The following is a 20,503-nucleotide window of genomic DNA, read 5'->3' on the forward strand; positions in this document are numbered from 1 at the left end:
GGGTGTTATTATTAATTGTGATCTCTTATTTATTTGGGTTGGTATCTACTTATACTTAGGAACTGCTAATAAAATTTTGACCAACTTTAATAGCAATGCTCAGCTTTAACCATCTCCTTTGGTAAGCCTTACACTTCACATGAGCCCCCACCGTAAGTGAGCTCATGCACATTATTCCCCATAACTTATTGAGTGATGAACGTATGTGTGCTCACCCTTGTTGTACTCATATCCCCCAGGTCAAGGACAGGTACCACAAGATAAGGAGCATGATGGATGTCACGATGAGTTCGTGGGAGATCTAGGTCGTCGTCTTCTAGTCAACTATGGTTGCTGGATCGTCGTCTTCGTATGATGTAATTATTTAGTTATTTTGTACAGAACTCCTATTATATAGTAAAGATGTGACATTTGTTTCTGTATCATGAGTCATCATATGTGTGAGACTTGATCCTAGCACACATTTGATTCGCGCCTGGATTTGCCTTTCAATCTAGGTGTGACACAAATGGAGTGGCCTCCTGTAGAATTCGCGGGGAGCAGGTAGCCAAGGCCAGGCTTAGGCGAGTCGGAGTTTATCTCGAGGATGAGGTCGGCTTCGGGCGAGGCGGAGTTTGCGCCAGAGGGCCATCTTGCACTCTTGTCATATGTGTGTCCCATCAGGAGTTGGTAAGCAGCGTGCGGGAACAGTGGCCGCATGTGTCATCATAGTTGGTGAAGTTCGATGGGACCATGGTCTTGTCGCTCCTGTTCACCTGCAACAATGCCTAGGGTAGGTGTGCGCATTGAATGCCCATGTCTCCTGCTGCCTTTGATTGAGTCCTGCCTCGGGGTTGTCTTCCTTGACCGAGATGGGCTCGGGCGAGGCGGAGACATCAGTTCTGGGGAGAGGGGACCTCGACCGGGATGAGGATTCTCCCGAGTACGTACCTTGTCCAAGGGCAGGCTCGGGCGAAGCAAAGTTATGGTGACCATCGAGAGAGGCCTCGGGCGAAGCGCGATTTATGCTCTCGTGGCCTTGGGGAATGGGTCTCATGGTGGTCTCGGGTTAAGCGTGTTTTAGAGGAGTAATCTAGGTACCCCTAATTACAATACCCGACAGTATCCCTTGAGCCTTCCAATGAAGTGTTTTGACACTTGTTTGGAAGTTCTTATGTCTCCGTGTGGGTATACTGCTCAACCCTAAGACGTGAGAGATTTATTTCTGATGGGTGCGCGCGAGCGCACCCGTCGGGTGTAGCCCCCGAGGCCTCGAAGGAGTGGTTGACTCCTTTGAGATCTTATTGTTTCCATCCATAGATATCGTTGACCTTGTCCTTGGTTTTGTCACCTGGCCATGGCCTGGGTGCAAAGGCAGCCCCCAAGTCTCTGCATTGGTTTGTTGGAGTTTCCAGTAATTCTGTCGTGGCATGGTTGGAAGGGTAGCCCCCGAGCCTCTGCTCAGGGTGAGAGGACAATCGAGGGACGCCTTGACTTTTTGGTGATACGCCTCTTCATCGCCTTTCCGCAAGGAGGAAGAGGGGGAAAGTGCCATGCTACCCTCGGCGGGCATCAAGCATGACGTCTCCGGTGAGCTGTTATCGGGTAATTCGAGTGGGTCTGATGGTGGTCTCGGGGTTAAGCGTGTTTTAGAGGCGTATATCTAGATACGCCTAATTACGATACCCAACACATCCTAATTCAAAATCTTTGAAGAATTTTAACACATTCACAAATTAAAAGTTCGGGTGTTACACCTCATCCCCCGGGGTTTGGAACTTAGAGATAGCAAAGACAAAGGTCTGGGTGAAAGATGTTTGAGCCGATGGAAGAGGAAGGACCAAGGGGTGTGCTCATGGTCAAGGTAGAGCAAGACCAGCTCGAGGTGCTGGTCCACAGCCAGGTGAGGAAGATTAAGCAAGAGGGCGAGACGGCAAGGGAGGCTCCAGGTGTTGGAGATGAGTTCGTCCACCGGCTTCCTCCGCAAACCGGTGGCACGGCAAGCCTCGTCGTCGCCCCGACCCTACTCTGGGCAGACAGTCTCGGATTTTAAACACAAGTCACTAAAAGACACTAAAAACATGTCCATATATGCTTTCAGTTTTACACTGAGAAAGTCAGCTTTTAAAAAAATTGCTTCCTAGTTCCAGCCCTTTGATTTAGTTTTTGACTTTTAGAGTAACTCCAATGGTTCTCTAAATGTCTCTATAAATCAATAATTTAGATAGTTAGCACAAAAACTCATCTCCAACAGCTCTCTAAATTAACTTCCTAAATTTAGTCACTTCTATCTAACCCTATTTCATCCCTACATTTGACAACCCTTTAGCAAGTCCCGAAACGGAAAAAACATGCACGAATGCTTTCGAATTTGTTGTTTTTGGACAGTAGACATTTACTTTTGCTTTATGTTGGAGGGTTGCTAATTTAATCATGTATTGGTAGCTATATGCTCTCCACAATATTTAACATTTGGCAGATTCTAGTGCCTGGGTTACTTATATGTAATGAACGTGCCTAAGTTATGTGATATAGATAATCAATTTTATTCTCCATCTTTGATTAGAATAGAGTATCGATATACTTTCGTGTCCAATTAAAATTGTTAGATGGTAGAACCGAAAATCTCTAAGTGTGACGCACAAAAAATCTCCTGGGTCTATTTTGATACGCAATATAAAATAATACTAACACATTGGTTAATATTGTGTCCGCAAAAAGATTTTAAATTTGATTTACTATCTAAATATAAGAAACTGTTGGAGATCAAAGCTTTTTACTTTCAAATCTTATTTACAAACTTTCTAAACTAAAATATCTTATTTACAAACTTCCTAAACTAAAATTTAAGGAGCTATCTTTTAGAGAACTACTGGAGTTACTCTCAAAGAGCTCTCCATAAGTCTCCTCTAAATCAATTTTTTTAAAAAAAACACAAAAACGTGTCTCCAACAATTTTCCTAAAATTCTCCTAACTTTTCATAGCCCTTAAAACTCTCTTATTTGTAGCTACAAATAAGGGTGGGTTTTGAGCTCTAAGAAATAATCTGCCACTTTAAGGAATCTGTTAGAGAAAGAATTAAAATTTACCCCACTAATTTTTTAAATGTCCCTTAAAACTGGCTTTCAGAAGCCATTTTCTAGAGAGCTCTTAAGAGGCAAAAGCCAAAGTGAAAAACCAAACCAAACACACCTAAAAATCCTAAAAGGAAGGCGAAGCGACGCAGATACGTGAAACATGCACCGGACTAACCTCCGACAAACTGCAATATGCTAAAAATAACACAATGCTGCGAAGGCACATCGCAGAGCGGAACAGGGCCGGGTGCATGTTTTGGCCAATTACGGTTATTCTAAGCATGAACCTAAAAATTAACACAATCTCCAAAGCAACCGATACAAAAATAAACACATCAGGTTGCAAACTTCATGCAAACACTACAAACTGGCAATCTTTTGTTCGAATTTACTACAAGAGTCTAGTCTCCTGAAACCAAAGCACAAAGCATGTTCGTTGCTCCCAGAAAATGATGGATAAAACCACAACCTTGTGGCACTACCGGCCTTGCAATCAATCGGTTTTCATTGCCTCCGCGTGATAGCTTTCCAGGTCTTTATCCAGCTCATCTGCAGTCTTCTCAGGCTTCCTGCCTCTCCCTCGTCCCTGGAACTGGGCACGGCCTCTCCCCCGGCTCTGGAACTGACCACGGCCTCTCCCCCAGCTCTGGAACTGGCCACGGCCTCGACCAGCTTGGAAACCACCACGGTTATTAAACCTGTTGCTGGGATTACTTGAACGGCAATATGTAAGGTCATGGGTCAGGACAAGGTCAAACAAACTTTTTGTTAAAAACATATTTTGCAGTGTATTAGGTGCATCCACTCAAGAGAGATGTCCAGCCATACTAACAAGTTAATAACTGAAGCGCACTTCTTTCCTCACTCTTTTTTGTCAAATGTCCAAGTCCACAACTCAATATGTAAAATTTGACCTCTCAAAACATTATAGAATTTGCATGCCTCCAGTACATCTATACCGTGCAAAACATGTTTTCTTTGCATGATAAACAAGAAATTGCTCATTGTTTAATTAGCGACTAGCAACCAGCACACATCATGTTTGTTTATAAAAGAGTATTCAGGTGTCAAACATCTAAAGCTAACAATAAAGATCAAGCTATTGCAACATTGAAAATCTGATGCCGTAGTAAACTACTAGTCTACTAGTAATAAGGCATGGGATGGACGAAGCCAAGCAAATAAAAGGGACCATGTTTATCTAGTATTAAATGCAACAAATTAAGACAACTAAAACAAAAATTCGGCTTTGACAGAAGCCTTACCTTAGAGGTCTACTGCTTGAACCTCTGCCACGTTGACTAAACTCAGGCCTGAATTATAAAAAAAATAACAAATCAGATGTACCACCCAACAAAGGAAGGGGAAAAAGAAATAACATGGTGCTTGAATTCAAGTTCACAATGGGGCCCACTTTGTGCATTCAAGCTGTGATCTCAAACTGCTAAAGAGAAAATGAAAAAAAACAGTTCAGAAATTCCCATTCCAAAATAACTGTAGCATGATCATACTGCATCACAAAACACCTGAATCTTTTTTATAATATGTAAGGGGAATAATGACAAGCTAAAATGCACAAATAAAAAAATATGCATATATCTGAGAAACTTGTTATAGGACTTACAGATCAGGTATAATAGAAAGAAGACTAGCTTGCTGTAAACCAGTAATCTCTGCCAGCAATGGGGTGTTTTTCATAACCTATAGAGGCGCCAGGTGACAAGTGTGGCCGATAGAAGAGGTAGAGGCATCAGACGACAAGCACAGGAAGACGGACAAAGACAAAGCAGGGCAAGCAACAAGCGCAAGGAGAGGTGAGTGCGGGGCTGCGGGCCTACGGTTGGAATTGGGACAAGGCAGATGGATAAGGTTGGAGTGGGTAAGGTGGTGTTAGCACAACCAGCACCTCCCTCAACTCAACAACGCCAACCACACACACACTGCCTTTAGATGAAGTATGGAGCTGATATGAAGTAGAAGTCTTATTTCACAAAGGGAACACACAAAGCTGGTTACGGTGATCTAGCCAGGACTGTAGGGCAAGTCTACAGTACTTGAAAACTTAACAAGAAGATTCAACATGACAGTTTACAGAAGATTGTCCTCAATGAACTAATTAGCTTGCACTAAATGAACTAATTCCAGGCTAAAATGAACTTTGTAAGTATAGCACCACAGTTTATCACTGGACTACAAATAAAATAAAAAATTGCATGATACATGAAATGTTTAAGTACCACTTACGTCATAACAACTGTTCTTGTAGCTCTGCCATTAGAAGCCCCAACAACATTTATACGAGGTGTCATAGGCAATCCTAAGTCATTTCCGATGACTTCTATCTTCATAGCTTTTCCATCAAGTAGAACATTATTATAACGCTTCAGTGCAGCAATTGCATCGCTCCTCCGTGTAAACACCACCTCTGCAGTGCCCTTTATACAAATTAAAGACACATATATTAATATAACAATTGAGGAAAAAACATAGGTAAAAACTGTAATTAGTGACCAGAGAAGGTAATATAAACATAACATAAGCATGCAATGTTTCATCAAAAGACCACAACAATCACCACATAAAATTTCTTCAACTTTATTCTGCTGCCGTATTGATACATTCTAAGCCAAAACAATAATCAAAACTAAGAAATGATATTCCAGATGGCCTTCTGTACTTTGCAGCCAGGCATGCATTACAGTAGGACAAATGTGAGCCATAAGTCAAACATTCTACTGAACAACTCTGATTTAGTCCTCATGATCACAAATGCTAGATACAAATTGTCTTGGGCATTTAGCTTCAACTCTTACCACAAAATAAGAATAATGGCAATTAACATGTAAACATATTGATCTACAGCCAACAGAAAGATAAAATTGCTGATGGTACATGCAGTAAATATGGATTTCTAGAAGGTACGAACATTTGGGCGGCCATAACCATCGTAGTGAACAGCAAAGCGTTTCAAATGACCAACTTCCGAAAACAGCTCCTACAAGGCAATTGTGAAAATAAAATTTCAGTTTGATGGTTCTGTATCAAACAATGAAAAAATATAAAACCAGACAGACAAGTTATTTGAACATACCTTTATATCCTCATTAGAGACCCCATAGTCCAAGTTTGAAATGTACAATTTTGTACCAGTTTCTATTCCACTAGCCGCCATGCTATCACTAAATAGATCAGGTCGCCATGTCATGTCTTTGGTTCTGCTAAATGACTGAAAAATGCCAAACATCCAAGCATGTGAGGGAACATGTCATTATAAAAGAATATCTCTTCAAACTTTTCATATGATCATGCCAATCATCACGAACCACATTGACTTATCATTGGTCTTTAGAGGAAGAGTAGCAATAATTATAACCGAGAAATAGCAAAACCATGAAGTACTGCATTAAGTTAACAGCTGAGAAGGAAAGAGCTCCACCAATATCACAAAAGTCCAGGAGACAAATGGCTTGTGCACTTGCTATGGAAGCAGACTAGAAGAACTTCCATGGGAGTATGGAATCCAGAACTGTTGAATAAGGGGCACATTGCAATTTCCATATATGGCAAGAAGATTGATGGAGTCTTCCCTTCAGCATATCATGATTTAGACACATCAAACTGGAGTCCGCCAGCTTTATTTTTCATCTATTTCCTTCCATATGTTTGAAGAAATGGTGGTGTTCCAACAAAATTCCCATTAGAGATGACCACCATTTACTTCTGCCCCTCAATAAATTCAACCTTATGATCTACTGCAAAATTTCTACCAAAGTTGCATCTGCCCCTCCAAGCCTCCAAACAATACTGACAGAGAACACATTAGTCACAGACATCACAGATACTCCTGCCCCTCCATATAATGTAAGCTTAGGCATGCTCTCCCCATTCAGTTTCTACTTTAGTCAGGAACCTGACCATGAACAAAAACATAGTGACAGGTTTGGCCTTGCCTTAGCAATAGTGCGTGCAGATGGACGGGAGTTAACCCCAAGAGGTCCTCGGGGAGCCAATCCTGATCTTCCACGCAGGACATGTCCACCTCGCCCACCACTTCCTTGAATACGGCCACTACCCCTGTCTCCACCCCTTCTTTCGTAATATGACATAGCTCAAAGTTGTCACACAGTCAACCAACTGCCAAGCTACAACAGTACAATGGTAACCTGCGGTAAAGATGGCAAGCTTTAGATATGTTTAAATATGCAAAGGGGAGGTTGACATAGCTCCGAACTGTGAACTTGCAAGAAAACAGACAAACATGTAACATGAGTTGGATCTAGTGAGTATCTTTAAACACACAAAGTCGAATATAAAGAAACTAAATTACTAAAACAAAGCTGCTCATCGCACATTGATATTGATAATACAAAAACTATTGCATCAGCAATGAGGAAACTGGAGTAGTCAAGCTAAAAGGCAAACGGATTGTGTAAAAGGGTTCACTGACAGTCTGAGATCGATTCAAAGTAACTAGTTGACAATTTACAATAATTCTACAGAAGATTTGATAAACTGAGCCCAACAATGAACTATACTTAAGATCAGAGGCAAATCTATAATCACTGTGTTGGGTGCTGCCGCACCCATGAAAAAAACGTGATAAGAGCCAAATTGTCACCATATTTCCACCCTGGCACCCCCTATGTCACAAAATCTGTGCACCTATGAGGCAAGCTCTCAAGTGCATCCCCTTCGGATTTGCTCTAGCTTCACTACTGCTTAAGATCAAACTGCTAATACATGAAACATCAGGGTACAAGCCCATCTGAACTTAATACAGTTACAAACTTACGATGCATCATCACATGAAAACAATTCAGTTGCTATGCAGCTTGTTCCAATTTACCATCACTTAAAAAAATTGTTGAGTTCCTATGTAGCGACCTTAGGAGAAGAACAAACGTTGAGAACTGTTGTTAGGAGTTGTAAAGCACTCGAAATTCCTATAGGTTACAGCAATGACAGTGGAGACATTAAACATGTAGGAATGTCATTGCCAGCAAACCAAAGTACCAAACAGCTAATATCCTGATATTCAGAACACATATTTGAGAACCCTGATGATGTTCTGAAAAGGAATCTCACAAACTCCACAAACGCAGCTGCTCAAACTCCTAAAAACGAAATGCCTAGCCATTTCCTCATACCTGGCCAATCCGGCAAAGGAGCCTCTCCCACCCCACACCAATCCACGTTACGAACACAAAATTCATGCATCTACAGAAAAAAAAACTCGCAAAGGCGAGAGCGCAATCAGGCTTACGCAAGACACCGAAGAATCCCACAAGTACCGAGTTGTATTCTACAAACCTAAATCCCTCTTCAATACCACATCGGCAGCCTCTCCAGCCCTACCATCTGCGTCGGACAAACCGGATCTGGAAATATATCATCACGAAGAGCACTGGCGGCGGGGGAGGCGACTTACTCTCGCGCGCGCAGGGGTGTCGGCGACTGGGTGGAGAATATTCTTCGGGGCGCTCCCGGCCTCAGTTTCCTCGAGCCTCCGCCGGATGACGCGAGAGAGAATGAGGGGGCGGAGGCGGTGCCGAGAGGGAGGGGCAGAAGGAGACAGGATGCGGCGTGAGTACTGGAATCAAAACCCTAGCTCTCGTTATCTCGATTTTCTTCTGCTTGTGATGAGATGGGAAGGAAAACAGGGGAGGGGGCTGGCCGGGTAGAGTAGTAGACTCGGGAGAGAGGTCGCGCGGGTTCGTACTCGGTGACCCCGGGAGCGATCCTGGCCGTGGGAATATGCTCTGAGGATGCTTCCAATCGTGTCGAAGTCCGAAATCGACGGTCTCGATTGGTTTGATGGTGGGGAGTAGCCACCATACGGTTGATAAATTCGGTAGCCGGCCCAGTAATCGACACCGGCCGATAACTTTGATATTTTGAATTTAGAAATTTTCATAAATTTAAAAACTTTTGATTCCAATGTTTTATAAATACTATAGATTATTTGAAGCCTTCCTACTAAAACCAAAATTCAAAATACACAGCGGATCTCAAACTAAAGATCATGGAAGTTTCGAAAAAAATACAACTAGGATTGTCGAGTAATCGCTCCGCAAAGCTGATAAAATCGGTGTGTAGGACCGATTAGCCGGCGACTGAGTAGAAGCTAGGGTTTTAAAGATTTTTCCCCTTTTTACTAGAAATCTTTTTAAATTACCATGGGTACTTGTAATATAGGCTAACAATACTTATAATAATAGAACATATTATTGGTATATTTAGGAATATTAGATTGAATCGATCCGGTTTGGGAATGTTCTAATTTTTGGTGGCGTCATGGTTCGTCTTAACCTTTTTTCTATGTGAATTATACGTCGGTGAAGTAAATCGACAACCGATTAGGTGTACCAATGGAAGGAGCCTGAGTACTACCAAATATCGGTGGACTCGTGAAGTACACTTCTATATGGATCGGACAGACTTGAGCGAAGTACAAGACACGGTTAATGCATGAGCAAGGTATTATGTTGCTCTCATCAGAGGAGTATAATACACACCCGTGGAATCTTCGATGGTATTTATGAACTATGAAATTGTGGCATGTAATGTATTTGAACCATAAAACTGTGTCATACAATACATTTTGAACCGCTAAATGTTGTTATTGGACTTGTAACATTTATGTCATTTTTGTTTGTTTTTTGTGGCCTAAATATGCTTTATTTGCCAATAAACAAGAGGTTCGGTTTCTTGTGCGTTGCTGCTGGTTTATCAAATTGGTGACCGACAAATCGGTCTTATCGACCAAATAATCGGCCTTGAGCCGTTTGAATTAAGATCCAATAATCGGTCTTCATTCTTTATCTTGCATAAAAATAATTAAGATCCAATAATAATTATTTTGAATAAGTAACTTAGCTAATGATTCATGAAATTTTTTGTTGATGCACAACAAAATACTTAAAATTCATATATATAACTCAATTATTGTTGGTACATAATTTCTTATAACTAAGCTATTGTTTAAAAGCGTACACTGAATAAAAATTTGCGGGTGACCTTGCATCCCAACGTCTACTCCTTCAGTCATTTTGTCACTATGTGAAGCAGTGACTGGACATGGGCTTGTACTTTCTATTGATGGAAAGTTGTGTTAAATCAGTTGGCCACTATAATTGATGTATCATATCAATTAAAGACGAATTAGTAATTACTATTGTTTTCGATCTCTGAAGTAATCGGGTGATCAATTTCATTGTGCTCACCACCCTCCATTTCACGATCTCTAGTTGCAGTAGCAAAGTTTCTTCCAATGGCAGATTGAAATTTCTGGTTTTGAAAAGATATCAGGCTCTGTCTTTCGCCAGACGACACATGATGCTTATGTCGTTGTTGAAAGTCGCCTAGAGGGGGTGAATAGGCATAATCTGAAATTTACAACTTTAAACACACACTACAAGCCGGGGTTAGCGTTAGAAACAAATCCGAGTCCGGGAGAGAGGGGGAAAACAAATCAAATGAAAAACAAACGGATGAACACGGTGATTTGTTTTACCGAGGTTCGGTTCTAAAGAACCTAGTCCCTATTGAGGTGGTCACAAAGACCGGGTCTCATTCAACCATTTCCCTCTCTCAAACAGTCACTTAGACCGAGTAAACCTTCTTCCTCAATCTCACGGGTCACTTAGACTCCACAAGGACCACCACACAATTGATGTCTCTTGCCTTGCTTACAAAGCACTTGAGAGTAAGAGTTGAAAAGAAAAAGAAGGCCAAGCCAAGCAAACAAGAGTAACAAAGGAACACAAGAGATCCTCTCACAGGTCCTAATGCACTAGAGTTGATTTGGGGACTTTGAGTGGATCGGTCGCTTTAATTTTATTGAATGCAATGTTCAGAATGCTTAGGTGCTTGGTGTGGTGGTGGTTGGGGGATATTTATAGCCCTCAACCACCAAGTGGCCGTTGGGGAAGGCTGCTGTCGATGGGCACACCGGACAGTCCGGTGCGCCACCGGACAGGCACTGTAGGCTGTCGGTGCGCCGCCACGTCACCCAACCGTTAGGGTTCGGGAGCAGTCGACTGTTGGCGTCATTGTCTTCTTGTGGCTCTGGACAGTCCGGTGCCACACCGGACAGGTCCTGTTCACTGTTCGGTGCGCCTCTGACTTCTGCCGCGCACTATAGCCTTTGCAGAGTTGAGCATTGCGTGAGTTAGTCGTTGCTCCGCTGGCACACCGGACAGTCCGGTAAATTATAGCAGAGTGCGCCTGCTGAAACCCGAGAGTGGCCGGTTCAGTCCTGTACAGACCTGGTGCACCGGACATTGTCCGGTGCGCCAGTCCACAGCTCACTCAAGTTTCTTTTGCTCCTTTAAATTGATCCCTAACTTGAATATTTATTGGTTTGTGTTCAACCTTTATGCACCTGTAGAACATGTATTCTAGAGCAAACTAGTTAGTCCATTTGTTTGTGTTGGGCATTCAACCACCAAAATTAATTGTGGGAAAAGGTTAACCCTATTTCCTTTTCAATCTCCTCCTTTTTGGTGATTGATGCCAACACAAACCAAAGCAAATATATAAAGTGCAGAAATGAACTAGTTTGCATAAGGTAAGTGCATAGGTTACTTGGAATTAAACCAATTTATAATCTCACTAGACATGAATGGATTGCTCTCTTTTATTTAATATTTTGGACCATATTTGCACCACTTGTTTTGTTTTTGCAAATCCTTTTCAAAGTTTTTTAAAATTCTTTTGCAAATAGTCAAAGGTATATGAATAAGATTGCGAGAAGCATTTTTTTCAAGATTTAAAATTTCTCCCCCTGTTTCAAATGTTTTTCCTTTGACTAAACAAAAGCTCCCCTTGAATGAAATTCTCCCCTTAGTTTTCAAGAGGGTTTTTAAAATAGATACTAATTTGAAGTTGCCTTGAATACCAATTGAAAAACAAACATTTGTGAAAACTAATTAGATCTTCATTTCGAAATTTTTTGAAATGGTGGTGTGGTCCTTTTGCTTTGGGCTTAATATTTTCTCCCCCTTTGGCATTAATCGCCAAAAACGGAGAACTTTGGAGCCTTTCTTGTTTTCTCCCCCATTGGTACAAGTAAATATGAGTGAAGGATTGTACCAATTTGAGAGTGTTGTGGAGTAACAACGAAGGGTAAATGATACCGTTAGAGTGGAGTGGAAGCCTTGTCTTCGTCGAATACTCAATTTCCCTTTCAATCTATGACTTAGTATATAAATACACTTGAAAACCCATTAGTCGTAGCTTTGGCATAATAAGAATACGAAATATGCATTTGTGCCAAATGAGAGAGATATGATCAAAGGTATATAAATGAGCTATGTGTGCAATGTTTAAATCAAAATTCCAAGAATCAAGTATATTTAGCTCATTCCCAAGTTTGCTAAAGGTTTTCTCATCTAATGGCTTGGTAAAGATATCGGCTAATTGACCTTTGGTGTTTACATAAGCTATTTCGATATCCCCCCTTTGTTGGTGATCTCTCAGAAAGTGATACCGAATGTCTATGTGCTTAGTGCGGCTGTGTTCAACGGGATTATCCGCCATGCGGATAGCACTCTCATTGTCACATAGGAGAGGGACTTTGCTCAATTTGTAGCCATAGTCCCTAAGGGTTTGCCTCATCCAAAGTAATTGCGCGCAACAATGGCATGCGGCAATGTACTCGGCTTCGGCGGTGGATAGAGCTACGGAGTTTTGTTTCTTTGAAGCCTATGACACCAGGGATCTCCCCAGAAACTGACAAGTCCCTGATGTGCTCTTCATATCAATTTTACACCCTGCCCAATCGGCATCGGAATAACCTATTAAATAAAAAGTGGATCCCTTGGGGTACCAAAGCCCAAACTTAGGAGTGTAAACTAAGTATCTCATGATTCTCTTCACGGCCCTAAGGTGAACTTCCTCAGGATCGGCTTGGAACCTTGCACACATGCATACAGAAAGCATAATATCCGGTCAAGATGCACATAAGTAGAGTAAAGATCCTATCATCGATCGGTATACCTTTTGATCTACGGATTTACCTCCCGTATCGAGGTCGAGATGCCCATTGGTTCCTATGGGTGTCTTGATGGGTTTGCCATCCTTCATCCCAAATTTCTTAAGTATGTCTTGAATGTACTTTGTTTGATAGATGAAGGTGCCCTCTTGGAGTTGCTTAATTTGAAATCCAAAGAAATACTTCAACTCCCCCATCATAGACATCTCGAATTTTTGAATCATGATCCTACTGAACTCTTCACAAGTTGATTTGTTAGTAGACCCAAAAAAGATATCATCAACATAAATTTGGCATACAAACAAATCTTTTGCAACAATTTTAGTAAAGAGTGTAGGATCGGCTTTACCGACTTTGAAGCCATTAGTGATAAGAAAACCTCTTAGGCATTCATACCATGCTCTTGGGGCTTACTTGAGCCCATAAAGCGCCTTTGAGAGTTTATACACATGGTTAGGGTACTCACTATCTTCAAAGTCGGGAGGTTGCTCAACATAGACCTCTTCCTTGATTGGTCCATTGAGGAAGGCACTTTTCACGTCCATTTGATAAAGCTTAAAGCCATGGTAAGTAGCATAGGCAAGTAATATACGAATTGACTCAATCCTAGCTATGGGTGCATAAGTTTCATCAAAGTCCAAACCTTCGACTTGTGAATAACCTTTGGCCACAAGTCGGGCTTTGTTTCTTGTCACCACACCATGCTCGTCTTGCTTGTTGCGTGAAAGTCGCCTAGAGGGGGGGTGAATAGGGCGAAACTGAAATTCTCAAAAATAATCACAACTACAAGCCGGGTTAGCGTTAGAAATATAATCGAGTCCGCGAGAGAGGGTGCAAAACAAATCGCAAGCAAATAAGAGGTGTGACACGCGGATTTGTTTTACCGAGGTTCGGTTCTCGCAAACCTACTCCCCGTTGAGGTGGTCGCAAAGACCGGGTCTCTTTCAACCCTTTCCCTCTCTCAAACGGTCCCTCGGACCGAGTGAGCTTTCCTTCTCAATCACTTGGAACACAAAGTTCCCACAAGGACCACCACAAGATTGGTGTCTCTTGCCTCAATTACAAGTGAGTTTGATCGCAATGAAGAATCAAAGAAAGAAGAAAGCAATCCAAGCGCAAGAGCTCGAAAGAACACAAGCAAATCTCTCTCTCTAATCACTAGGGCGTTGTGTGGAGTTAGGAGAGGATTTGATCACTTGGGTGTGTCTAGAATTGAATGCTACAGCTCTTGTAAGTAGTTGAAGTGGGAAAACTTGGATGATTTGAATGTGGGGTGGTTGGGGGTATTTATAGCCCCAACCACCAAACTAGCCGTTTGGTGGGGCTGTCTGTCGCATGGTGCACCGGACAGTCCGGTGCACACCGGACATGTCCGGTGCGCCAGCCACGTCACCAAGGTCGTTGGGTTCCGACCGTTGGAGCTCTGTCTTCTGGGCTCGCCTAGATGTCCGGTGGCACACCGGACATGTACTGTAGAGTGTCCGGTGTGCCAGCGCGCGCGTGCCTGACTTCTGCGCGCTACTGGCGCGCATTAAATGCGCCTGCAGGTGACCGTTGGCGCGAAGTAGTCATTGCTCCGCTGGCTCACCGGACAGTCCGGTGTACACCAGAGCGAATTCTCGAGGCTGGCGAGTTCCAGAGCCGCTCTTCCTTGGGGCACCGAACACTGTCTGGTGTACACCAGACAGTCCGATGAATTATAGCGGAGCGCCTCTAGATTTTCCCGAAGGTGACGAGTTCAGCGTGAAGTCCCCTGGTACACCGGACAGTCCGGTGCGCCAAACCAGGGCACACTTCGGTTATCCCTTTGCTCTTTTGTTGAACCCTGTTCTTGGTCTTTTTATTGGCTAAGTGTGAACCTTTGGCACCTGTATAACTTATACACTAGAGCAAACTAGTTAGTCCAATTATTTGTGTTGGGCAATTCAACCACCAAAATCAATTAGGAACTAGGTGTAAGCCTAATTCCCTTTCAATCTCCCCCTTTTTGGTGATTGATGCCAACACAAACCAAAGCAAATATAGAAGTGCATAATTGAACTAGCTTGCATAATTTAAGTGCAAAGGTTGCTTGGAATTGAGCCAATATAAATACTTATAAGATATGCATGGATTGTTTCTTCAATTTTTGACATTTTGGACCATGCTTGCACCACATGTTTTGTTTTTGCAAATTCTTTTGTAAATCCTTTTCAAAGTTCTTTTGCAAATAGTCAAAGGTAAATGAATAAGATTTTGCGAAGCATTTTCAAGATTTGAAATTTTCTCCTCTTGTTTCAAATGCTTTTTCTTTGACTAAACAAAACTCCCCCTAAATGAAATTCTCCTCTTAGTGTTCAAGAGGGTTTTGTCATATCAATTTTGAAAAATTACTCTCTCCCCCTGGTGAACATAATGAGATACCAATTTGAAATTTACCAATTGAAAATCCTTAGTTTTAAAAATAGGTGGTGGTGCGGTCCTTTTGCTTTGGGCTCATGCTCTCTCCCCCTTTGGCATAAATCGCCAAAAACGGAATCATAAGAGCCCTTAGAATTACGCTCTCCCCCTTTGGTCATAAATAAATGAGTGAAGATTATACCAAAGACGGAGTGGGAGCCTTTGTCTTCGCCGAAGACTCCAATTTCCTTTCAATATACCTATGACTTGATTTGAAATTCACTTGAAGACACATTAGTCATAGCACTTGAAAGAGATATGATCAAAGGTATATATAAAAGAGCTATGTGTGCAAATCAACAAAAGAAGTTCCTACAATTAAGAATATTTAGCTCATGCCTTAGTTTGTTAAAGGTTTGTTCATCAAGAGGCTTGGTAAAGATATTGGCTAATTGATCTTTAGTATTAATGTATGAAATCTCGATATCTCCCTTTTGTTGGTGATCCCTTAGAAAATGATACCGAATGGCTATGTGCTTGGTGCGGCTATGCTCAACGGGATTATCCGCCATGCGGATTGCACTCTCATTATCACATAGAAGAGGAACTTTGGTTAATTTGTAACCATAGTCCCTAAGGGTTTGCCTCATCCAAAGCAATTGCGCGCAACAATGACCTGCGGCAATATACTCGGCTTCGGCGGTAGAAAGAGCTACGGAATTTTGCTTCTTTGAAGCCCAAGACACCGAGGATCTTCCCAAGAACTGGCAAGTCCCCGATGTGCTCTTCCTATTAATTTTACACCCTGCCCAATCGGCATCCGAATAACCAATTAAATCAAAAGTGGATCCCCTAGGATACCAAAGCCCAAACTTAGGAGTATAAACTAAATATCTCAAGATTCGTTTTACGGCCGTAAGGTGAGCTTCCTTAGGGTCGGCTTGGAATCTTGCACACATGCATACGGAAAGCATAATATCTGGTCGAGATGCACATAAATATAGCAAAGAGCCTATCATCGACCGGTATACCTTTTGATCGACGGATTTACCTCCCTCGTCGAGGTCGAGATGCCCATTGGTTCCCATGGGTGTCTTGATGGGTTTGGCGTCCTTCATTCCAAACTTGCTTAGAATGTCTTGAGTATACTTCGTTTGGCTAAGGAAGGTGCCCTCTTGGAGTTGCTTCACTTTAAATCCTAAGAAATACTTCAACTCCCCCATCATAGACATCTCGAATTTTTGTGTCATGATCCTACTAAATTCTTCACATGTAGACTCGTTAGTAGACCCAAATATAATATCATCAACATAAATTTGGCATACAAACAAGTCATTTTCAAGTGTTTTGGTAAAGAGTGTAGGATCGGCCTTTCCGAATTTGAATCCATTTGAAATAAGGAAATCTCTAAGGCATTCATACCATGCTCTTGGGGCTTGCTTGAGCCCATAAAGCGCCTTAGGGAGCTTATAGACATGGTTAGGATACTCACTGTCTTCAAAGCCGGGAGGTTGCTCAACATAGACCTCTTCTTTGATTGGTCCATTGAGGAAGGCACTTTTCACGTCCATTTGATAAAGCTTAAAGCCATGGTAAGTAGCATAGGGCAATAATATGCGAATTGACTCAAACCTAGCTACGGGTGCATAGGTTTCACCGAAATCCAAACCTTTGACTTGGGAGTATCCCTTGGCCACAAGTCGAGCTTTGTTCCTTGTCACCACACCATGCTCATCTTGCTTGTTGCGGAAGACCCATTTGGTTCCTACAACATTTTGATTAGGACGGGGAACTAAATGCCATACCTCATTCCTAGTGAAGTTGTTGAGCTCCTCTTGCATCGCCACCACCCAATCCGAATCTTGAAGTGCTTCCTCTATCCTGTGTGGCTCAATAGAGGAAACAAACGAGTAATGTTCACAAAAATGTGCAACACGAGATCTAGTGGTTACCCCCTTATGAATGTCGCCAAGGATGGTGTCGACGGGGTGATCTCGTTGGATTGCTTGGTGGACTCTTGGGTGTGGCGGCCTTTGCTCTTCATCCTCCTTGTCTCGATCATTTGCATCTCCCCCTTGATCATTGCCGTCATCTTGAGGTGGCTCATTTGCTTGATCTTCTCCTTCATCAATTTGAGCTTCATCCTCAATTTGAGTTGGTGGGGATGCTTGCGTGGAGGAGGATGGTTGATCTTGTGCATTTGGAGGCTCTTCGGATTCCTTAGGACACACATCCTCAATGGACATGTTCCTTAGCGCGATGCACGGAGCCTCTTCATCACCTATCTCATCAAGATCAACTTGCTCTACTTGAGAGCCGTTAGTCTCATCAAACACAACGTCACAAGAAACTTCAACTTGTCCGGAGGACTTGTTAAAGACTCTATATGCCCTTGTGTTTGAATCATATCCTAGTAAAAAGCCTTCTACAGTCTTAGGAGCAAATTTAGATTTTCTACCTCTTTTAACAAGAATAAAACATTTGCTACCAAAGACTCTAAAATATGAAATATTGGGCTTTTTACCGGTTAGGAGTTCGTATGATGTCTTCTTGAGGATTCGGTGTAGATATAACCGGTTGATGGCGTAGCAGGCGGTGTTGACCGCCTCGGCCCAAAACCGATCCGAAGTCTTGTACTCATCAAGCATGGTTCTTGCCATGTCCAATAGAGTTCTATTTTTCCTCTCCACTACACCATTTTGTTGTGGGGTGTAGGGAGAAGAGAACTCATGCTTGATGCCCTCCTCCTCAAGGAAGCCTTCAATTTGAGAGTTCTTGAACTTCGTCCCATTGTCGCTTCTAATTTTCTTGATCCTTAAGCCGAACTCATTTTGAACCCGTCTCAAGAATCCCTTTAAGGTTTCTTGGGTATGGGATTTTTCCTGCAAAAAGAATACCCAAGTGAAGCGAGAATAATCATCCACAATAACTAGACAGTACTTACCCCCGCCGATGCTTATGTAAGCTATCGGGCCAAATAGATCCATGTGTAGGAGCTCCAGTGGCCTGTCGGTCATCATGATGTTCTTGTGTGGATGGTGGGCACCAACTTGCTTCCCTGCTTGGCATGCGTTACAAATCCTGTCTTTCTCAAAATGAACATTTGTTAATCCTAAAATGTGCTCTCCCTTTAGAAGCTTGTGAAGATTCTTCATCCCAACATGTGCTAGTCGGCGATGCCAGAGCCAACCCATGTTAGTCTTAGCAATTAAGCAAGTGTCGAGTTCAACTCTATCAAAATCTACCAAGTATAGCTGACCCTCTAACACTCCCTTAAATGCTATTGAATCATCACTTCTTCTAAAGACAGTGACACCTTTATCAGTAAAAAGACAGTTGTAGCCCATTTGACATAATTGAGAAATAGAAAGCAAATTGTAGTCTAAAGAATCTACAAGAAAAACATTGGAAATAGAATGGTCAGGAGATATAGCAATTTTACCCAATCCTTTGACCAAACCTTGATTTCCATCCCCGAATGTGATAGCTCGTTGGGGATCTTGGTTTTTCTCGTAGGAGGAGAACATTTTCTTCTCCCCTGTCATGTGGTTTGTGCACCCGCTGTCGATGATCCAACTTGAGCCCCCGGATGCATAAACCTACAAAACAAGTTTAGTTCTTGACTTTAGGTACCCAAATGGTTTTGGGTCCTTTGGCATTAGACACAAGAACTTTGGGTACCCAACACAAGTCTTTGACCCCTTGTGCTTGCCCCCAACATATTTGGCAACTACCTTGCCGGATTTGTTAGTTAAAACATAGGATGCATCAAAAGTTTTAAATGAAATGCTATGATCATTTGATGCACTAGGAGTTTTCTTATTAGGCAACTTAGCACGGGTTGGTTGCCTAGAACTAGATGTCTCACCCTTATACATAAAAGCATGGTTAGGGCCAGAGTGAGACTTCCTAGAATGAATTCTCCTAATTTTGCTCTCAGGATAACCGGTAGGGTACAAAATGTAACCCTCGTTATCCTGAGGCATGGGAGCCTTGCCCTTAACAAAATTAGACAATTTCTTAGGAGGGGCATTGAGTTTGACATTGTCCCCCTTTTGGAAGCCAATGCCATCCTTAATGCCATGGCGTCTCCCACTATAAAACATACTACGAGCAAATTTAAATTTTTCATTTTCAAGGTTATGCTCGACAATTTTAGCATCTAATTTTGTTATATGATCATTTTGTTGTTTAATTAAAGCCATGTGATCATGAATAGCATCAATGTTCACATCTCTACATCTAGTGCAAATAGTAGTGTGCTCAACGGTAGATGTAGATGGTTTGCAAGATTTTAATTCTACAACCTTATCATGCAATATATCATTTTTACTTCTAAGGTCGGAAATGGTAGTATTGCAAACATCAATATCTTTAGCCTTAGCAAACAATTTTTCGTTTTCATTTCTAAGGCTAGCAAGAGATATGTTCAATTCTTCAATCCTAGCAAGCAAATCATCATTATCACTTCTAAGATTGGGAATTGAAACATTACAAGTAATACAATCAACCTTAGGTAACAAATTAGCATTCTCATTTCTAAGGTTGTCTATAGTCTCATGGCAAGTGCTTAATTCACTAGACAACTTTTCACATTTTTCAACTTCTAAAGCATAAGCATTTTTAACTTTAACATGCTTTTTGTTTTCCTTGATTAGGAAGTCCTCTTGGGAGTCCAAGAGATCATCCTTCTCATGGATGGCACTAATCAATTCATTTAATTTCTCCTTTTGTTGCATGTTTAAGTTGGCAAAAAGGGTGCGCAAGTTATCTTCCTCATCACTAGCATTTTCATCACTAGAGGATTCATATCTAGTGGAGGATTTAGATTTAACCTTCTTCTTTTGCCGTCCTTTGCCATGAGGCACTTGTGGCCGACGTTGGGGAAGAGAAGTCCCTTAGTGACGGCGATGTTGGCGGCGTCCTCGTCGTCGGAGGAGTCGCTAGAGCTTTCGTCGGAGTCCCACTCCCGACAAACATGGGCATCGCCGCCCTTCTTCTTGTAGTACCTCTTCTTCTCCTTTCTTCTTCCCTTCTTATCGTCGCCCCTGTCACTATCACTAGAAATAGGAC

At 42.1% G+C, this 20,503-nt stretch overlaps 1 protein-coding gene across 7 annotated transcripts; it reads right to left on the minus strand.

Moving 5' to 3' along the window:
- Positions 1-3,250: 3,250 nt before the first annotated feature.
- On the minus strand, positions 3,251-8,841 carry LOC100280157 (THO complex subunit 4C). Of its 7 annotated transcripts, none has more exons than XM_035966877.1 (9): positions 8,486-8,776; positions 8,368-8,415; positions 8,205-8,274; positions 6,494-7,220; positions 6,149-6,283; positions 5,984-6,052; positions 5,302-5,492; positions 4,323-4,370; positions 3,251-3,770 (listed from the first exon to the last, which is right to left on the minus strand). In XM_035966877.1, exons 5-9 carry the CDS (start codon positions 6,260-6,262, stop codon positions 3,551-3,553), a joined length of 642 nt encoding a protein of 213 aa, XP_035822770.1. In that variant the 5' UTR covers positions 6,263-6,283; positions 6,494-7,220; positions 8,205-8,274; positions 8,368-8,415; positions 8,486-8,776; the 3' UTR covers positions 3,251-3,550.
- Positions 8,842-20,503: the final 11,662 nt, after the last annotated feature.

This window comes from Zea mays, chromosome 4, assembly GCF_902167145.1.
Source record: "Zea mays cultivar B73 chromosome 4, Zm-B73-REFERENCE-NAM-5.0, whole genome shotgun sequence".
NCBI classification, from domain to species: domain Eukaryota; kingdom Viridiplantae; phylum Streptophyta; class Magnoliopsida; order Poales; family Poaceae; genus Zea; species Zea mays.

Bases quoted from the DNA above. Each gene is read 5' to 3' on its own strand.
- LOC100280157 (XM_008678911.3), bottom strand. From the start codon at position 7,163: ATGTCATATTACGAAAGAAGGGGTGGAGACAGGGGTAGTGGCCGTATT. The intron at 6,284-7,007 runs GCAAGGCCAAAC...GGCATTTTTCAG, and splicing joins CTGCACGCACTATTGCTAAG to TCATTTAGCAGAACCAAAGA. The intron at 4,371-5,301 runs GTAAGTGGTACT...TTTATAATTCAG, and splicing joins ACAAGAACAGTTGTTATGAC to GCCTGAGTTTAGTCAACGTG.